General features: G+C 53.4%; 1 protein-coding gene across 1 annotated transcript; it reads right to left on the bottom strand.

The window, feature by feature from the left end:
* Positions 1-103: 103 nt before the first annotated feature.
* Positions 104-4,585, bottom strand: TAS1R3 (taste 1 receptor member 3; the record flags this gene model as incomplete). Its single annotated transcript, XM_044683330.1, has 3 exons — positions 4,289-4,585; positions 2,535-3,320; positions 104-310 (listed from the first exon to the last, which is right to left on the bottom strand). Coding segments are annotated over exons 1-3 (1,284 nt in total), but the record flags the coding sequence as incomplete, so codon positions are not given.
* Positions 4,586-6,764: the final 2,179 nt, after the last annotated feature.

Raw genomic sequence — 6,764 nt, 5'->3', positions numbered from 1 at the left:
CTTCCTTCCTTCCTTCCTTCCTTCCTTCCTTCCTTCCTTCTTTCCTCCCTCCTTCCCTCCCTCCCTCTCTTCCTCTCTCCATCTGCCCTGAGGCTCCTGGCACCTGATTCTCTGAGTTGTGCCAGCGGATCTGGGATCGGTTGAGCTTCAGGTCCCCTTGGAAGGAGCCTACGGTGAGGAGCTCTGGGTCCATGTTATTGTGCCAGACCCACAGCTTCAGATCATAGGTCATGTCCACATTCCCGTTGTTATCAAACTGCAGGGTGAGGGAGCGGGCGCGGAATCTCAGGTTATACATCTTGCTCACAAGCTGTAGGGATGAGAAAACAGTGAGAGTGCCCAGGCCAGACTGGGCCGAGGAGGAAGAAGGAAGTTGGGGGATCAGGAATGGAGGAGAAGGCAGGGGTGGAGATCGGGAACAGAGGAGGGCGCCAAACACTCTCATTATTGATGAATGAATGAATGAAGAAATCATTAACCAAACATTATCTGATGAGATGATTCACACTTTGAAGCATTATATGGACCTGAAATCTAGAGCTAGAAGGAATCTCAGCAGCCATCAGGTTCAACGCCCTCATTTTACAGAAGAGGAAACTGAGGTCCAAGGAAGTTAGTGAGCTCGTTGATGAGGAAGAGACCCTCAGAAGTCATCGGAGGGAGGTGAAGCACAAAAGCCTCTTAGATAGTAAGTAGGAGAACAGGGATTAGAGCAAGGACTGTGACTCTACAGTGGAAAGGTTGATGGATTCAGAACCAGAGGACTTAGTCCTATATCCAGGTTCTGCCAGCTATGGGAACTTGGGTGAGCCACTAAGCTCTGAGACTCCTCTATAAGCCTGAGAGAACGGGACGTGATGGCTTCTTGGCTTCCTCCCTGCTCAAACCTCTGTTCCTATGATACTCCTCTGATGCCTCCTCAGAGCCTCAGCCTGACTGGAAGAATGCCAACCCTGGTGCCTTTTAGCATCCCAACAAGGCTTTGAATTCAGGACCCACAAAAGACTCATCTATTTTCCAAGAACTCGCCTGGCTGACTATAGACAGCCTCTCGTCCCAAGATGGGATCCCAGCCAAGAGGCTGACCACTGGGAGATGAATTCTTTGGCCGTGGAGTCTTGTGAAGGGGCTGCAGCCGACCACATCAGGGAGATCACAAATCCGTTGAATACCACCATCGTCATCATCATCATCGTCATCATATCTCCCTTTCTTAGCCAGGCTAATAGAAAAAACTGTCAATACTCATCGCCTTCATTTCCTGTCCTGCCACTTGACCCTTAATCTTTTGCCATCTTGTTTCTAAGCTCATTAGCCAATGGAAACTTCTCTTCCCAAAGTTACCAATGATCTTTTTTTGGTAAACCTTTAGCTTCTGTCTTAGAATCAATACTAGATATTGGTTCCAAGGCAGAAGAGTGGGAAGGGCTAGGCAATAAGGGTTAAGTGACTTGTCCAGGGTCACACAGCTAGGAAGTGTCTGAAGCCAGATTTGAACCCAGAACCTCCTGTCTCCAGGACTGACTATCAATCCATTGAATCTCCTAACAGCCAACCCAATGATCTTCTGAGTTCTAGTTCTGAAGGTCTTTCCTCTTTGACCCTCCTGCTGTTTCTGACTCTTTTCATCACCCTTTCCTCCTATCTGGGTTTTTCTGAGAAGGCTCTTTCTTGGTCCTCCTCCTTCCTCTCTGGTTGCTCCTCAGTCTCCTCCGCAAGTTCATCATTCGTATCCTACCCACTAAGCATGACCTTGCCAGAGTTCTCTCATCCGCTGACTTCATCGTCTCCTGTGAGTTTAATGATCGTCTCTCTGCAGATGATTCTCAGATGTGTAGATCCAGCCCTAGTCTCTCTGCTGACCTCTAGCCTCACGTCCCCAACTGTTTATTGGGCATTTTGAACTGGATGTCCCATATCAAACTCAGAATGTCCAAAGGAGAATTCATTAACTTCATGCCTCCCTCCTCATCCAGTAACCACTTTAAGACAGAAGGAGAAGGGCTAGGAGGCAAATGGGGTTAAGTGACTTGCCCAGGGCCACACAACTAGGACTCTCCCCTCCACTTCTAAGATTCCTTCCTTTCCCTCAAAACTCAGGTGAAGCATCACTTTCTGCATGGTCTTGACTGATTCCTCCCACCCCCAGCTTCGAGGGCCCTTTCTCCTCCCAGTGACTTTGTATTTCTTTTGTAAATCCGTGTTGTCTTTCCCAGTAGAAGGTAAGCTGCTTGGAGCAGTTAGGCAGCTTCCTGGATTGAGATGGGAGGTCTGGGTTCAAATCTGATCTCAGATACTTTCTGGCTGTGTGACTCTGGGCAAGTCATTTAACCCCGATTGCCTAGCCCTTATAGCCCTACTGCCTTGGAGTGAATACTTTGTATTGTTTCTAAGACAGAAGGTAAGGTTAAAAAAAAAAAAAAAGAAAAAGAAAAAAGGGCATAAGTTGCTTGGGAACGCCTTCCTTTTTGTCTCTCCATCTCCCACCAGAGGGCCAGGCACTTAGATGGCGGCCCCTGGCCAGCCTTGCTTACCTCCCAGGGCCGCGTGCGGTTACTGGAGGAACACCCGGAGTCACTGCAGCCTAGCGAGAGGTGGAGAGCATGGGCCACGCTGTAGACGGCGGCGTAGACGGCAAAGGTCTGGTGGTGCTGCAGCCCAGAGGAGACGTTCTCGTGGCTGATGTCGTCACACTGCGGGCACTGCGGCCCGACCACGTCGTCCTCGGCGTTGGGGAGAACCTCCTCCAGGCTGTCGCAGAAGGTCTTGTCCGCAGCCTGGGCCAGGCACCGGCTCACGTAGGCGCTGAATTCGGGCAGCGGAGCGCCCCGCAGGAGGAACCCCATGATGGTGCCCACCCCCTGGATGCCGGGCAGTCGCGTGACCTGCTCGGACACCAGCCAGGCCTCGCTGGCCACCCACACCTTGGGCGTCACCTTGGTTTGGATGCAGTATTGGAAGAGGATGCGGGCGGCGGCCTCCGACGCGAACAGGACCACCACCTGCACGGCGCTCTGGTTGATCTGCCGCAGGATGGACTCCACCTTGCCCAGGTCCCGGGAGTTCTGGGCCCTGGGCAGCGGCAGGGTGCCTTCGTGGGCGATGCAGATGCTCCGGTTGTTGGCCAGGCTGGAGAAGATGCTGAGGCCCTGGCGGCCGTACTCGTCGTCGCTGCCCACCGCCGCCACCCAGTTCCAGCTGAATACGCTGAGCAGGTCTACGATGGCCTGGAGCTGCACCCGGTCGCTGGGGATGGTCCTGAAGAACGAGGGGAAGATGGACCGGCTGCTCAAGCGGTCGGTGCTGGCCCCGTAGCTGACCTGGGGGAAGTGTGAGGGAAACAGGCAGCAGGAGCTGAGAGTCCAACCTGGAACACAGTGGACTCTCCAAAAGGCTGGGCCAGGCCTGGGGGGAGGTGCCCTAAGCCAGGGGCGATCGGGGGGCCCTTGGGAGGGAAGATGCTCTCAGGAGGGAGATGAGGGCTGTGGGGAACAACGGGGGTGGGAGCCTCTGTGAAGGGATGGGGGACAATGAGAATGTGGACATTTACTGGATGGAGAGCCAGGCTCAGAGACAGGAGGCCCTGGGTTCAAATCTAGCCTCAGACACTTCCGAGATACTTCCAGTAATCCTGGACAAGTCACCTCACCCCCATTGCCTAGCCTGCCCTGCTCTTCTGCCTTGGAACCAAAACACGTTATTCATTCTAAAATATGGGGAGTAAGAGTTAATAATAATAATAATAATAATAATAATAATAATAATAATAATAATAATAATAAGTTAAGGGTTCAACCTTACTAGCTTATTTTAAGAATGTATTATTGGGGTGCAGCTGGGTAGCTCAGTGGATTAAGAGTCAGGCCTAGAGACGGGAGGTCCTGGGTTCAAATCCGGCCTCAGACACTTCCCAGCTGTGTGACCCTGGGCAAGTCACTTGACCCCCACTGCCCACCCTGACCACTCTTCCACCTAGGAGCCAATACACGGTACGGATTCCAAGATGGAAGGTGAGGGCTTAAAAACAAGAAAAGAAATGTGCTGAGTAGGGCCGGAGCTTAGCGAGCCGGACCGAGAGGGGAAGAGAGGAGGGGCGCGTTTCCATGATGCGCCCCCCGAATGAGGTTCGCACCCTGCGTTTCGTCCCCAAGTCGGAGAGGGACGCTCTCATCGCGCCTGACGCAGCGTGGAGCCGGCCGGTAGGGGGCGGAGGCTGACGCGGGCTCTAGCAGGGCAGAGGAGGGGCCCGAAGGGGGGGGCGGCCGGCCCCCCCTCCGGCTGCTGGTACCTGGGGCATCAAGAAGAAGCCGAAGAGCTTGCCCGTGATGAGAGCGAGCTCGGAGGAGTGGGGGCCGATGACGGCCACCACGCGGGGCCAGTACTGCGTGTAGTTGCAGTACGCTCCGATGTCGCGGCTGCCCGTCTGCGACATGAACAGGAGGCTGGGCTTCATGGTCACCGTGGGCAGCGTGCACGTGTCGTAGAGGTCGTAGCCCAGCGACACGCCGGGGAGCAGCGCCGGATTGTCGTTGATCTCCTCCACGGCCATCTTCATGGCCAGCGCCCACAGCAGGCCCATCGTGGAGAACCTGCAGCGGAGAAGCCTCCTCCTGAGCCCGCCCACCCGCTCCCCGCCTCCGGCCTCCGGCCTCTCCCCCAGGGCCCTGGGCCGGACCGGCACTTGACCCCTCCCCTCCCTCCCCTGTTTCCCAAGAACACAGCACCGTCTCCTGGGCCGTCCTCGGGGCGCGGACGCCCCGGAGCCCCCTCCCCGCCGCAAGCTCCTTTAGGGCAGAGAATAGTCAGTCAGTAATAAATGTATTTATCGGGACAGCCGGGTAGCTCCGCGGCCAGAGCTCCAGGCCTGGAGTTGGGAGGACTTGGGTTCAAGTCTGGCCTCCGACGGCCTAGCTCTGGGACCCTGCTTGGGCCAGCCGTGAGCCCTGATGGGCCAGTCCTGGACGCTCTTCAGTCTTCGAATTGATGCTAGGACGGGAGTACGGTTTGAAGAAGAAGGAAAATATAAATGTGGAAGTCCCCCAGGCTACGTACTCAGATAGATGTGCTGTACTCTGTGCCATGACAGCTACGCTCTGTAGAGTGGGCACGCTCTGCCCAGCTCTCCCGCCCACAGCGCCCACAGCCAGGTGTCCTGTGTACACTGTCCCGGGGCCACTCGTCCCCCACTGTCTCTGCCTCTCTTTCTATGTCTGTCTCCACATGGGATCTCCCTCAGGCTCTCTATCTCTATCTCTCTCCATCTCTCAGGCTCTTATCATCGCTATCTCTCTCTGTCTCTATCCCCTTATTTCTATATCTATCTACACAACTATCTCTATCTCTCTATACTTATATCTGTATCTGTCTACCTAGAAGACATACCTGCTCATCTTCCTCTCAGGCTCTATAGCTCTAGCTCTTTATTTCTCTCTCTATATATACACCTATATTTATCTAAACAGACCTGTCTCTATCTCTCAATCTCTATCTCTCTCTGTCTCTCAGTCTCTCTATCTTTATCGCTATCTCTGTCTGTCTCTATCTCCTTATTTCTATATCCATTTATCCATCTATCTCTATCTCTATACCTATATCTATATTTATCAATCTAGACATACCTGTTTATCTCTCTCGTCTCTGTATCTCTAGCTCTTTATTTCTCTCTATATATACATCTATATTTATCTAAACAGATCTGTCTCTATCTCTCAATCTCTCTTTATCTCTATCCAATTTATCTCTTTCCAGATCTGTCTCAATCTGTCTCTATCTCTCTTTCCAGACAGACCTGTCTCTATCTCTCGGTCTCTATCTCTATCCCCATTTATCTCTCTTTCCAAACAGACCTGTCTCTATCTCTGTGCCACCCACAACGTGCCAGGCATTTCTCTATGCTCCAGAGATACAACTGGAAGACGTTGGCTTCCAGTCTGAGGCCTGATCTGAGCTCCCAATCTAACGGGGGAGACAACGTGCACACAGATCCGTGTGAACAAGCGCTAGGCAGGATGTGGAGGGGAGACTGGACAGAGGGACGGCCCGGGATGAAGAGGGGCTGATTGGCAAAGCCTCCCTAGAGAAGGTGGGATTTCAGCTGGGCCTTGAGAGCAGCTGGGGAGGTTCTGAGGTAGAGATGATGAGACAAAGAGTTGCAGATGAGGGGGACAACGCTAGGGGAAGCCCAGCATCAGGAGATGCTTGAAGAACAGGCAGGAGGCTGGTGTCATTGGATGGAAGAGGACGTGTTGGGATGGAAGGTGTAAGAAGACTGAACAGGGAAGAAGGGGCCTGGCGTGAAGGGCTCTGAATGCCAAGCAGGGCATTTTGTATTTGATCCGGAGGCAATAGGAAGCCACTGGAGCTTGTTGAGTAGGGCTGTGATGTGATCAGACTTGTGCTTAAGGAACAGTAGCTTTGGTGGATGGATTGGAGTGGGGAGAAACAGGCAGACCCACCACCAGGCTACTGCAGTAATCCAGCTATGAGGTGGCTCACAAACTCCCTAGGGCTGCCTCATGCCAGGCTCGATGCCCTCCCCACCATGGCTTGCTTACCTCTTCAGCTGGCACACAGACCCCTTGGCCTCTCTGTCTGGAAACTCCCTCCTTCCCATTTTCCTGACACATAGAAGGGGCCCTTGCCCTAAACCTACAGATAACCTATAGGTCCCCCCTTCCCTGGTATAATGTTCCTGGATCTCCCTTCTATCTGCCATGCATTCCTTCGGGCTTTTCCTCTTGTCTGGCACATAGGTCCCCCCCCCC

This window comes from Gracilinanus agilis, unplaced genomic scaffold, assembly GCF_016433145.1.
Source record: "Gracilinanus agilis isolate LMUSP501 unplaced genomic scaffold, AgileGrace unplaced_scaffold19089, whole genome shotgun sequence".
NCBI lineage: Eukaryota > Metazoa > Chordata > Mammalia > Didelphimorphia > Didelphidae > Gracilinanus > Gracilinanus agilis.
This window is presented reverse-complemented; position numbering and strand designations above follow the sequence as displayed.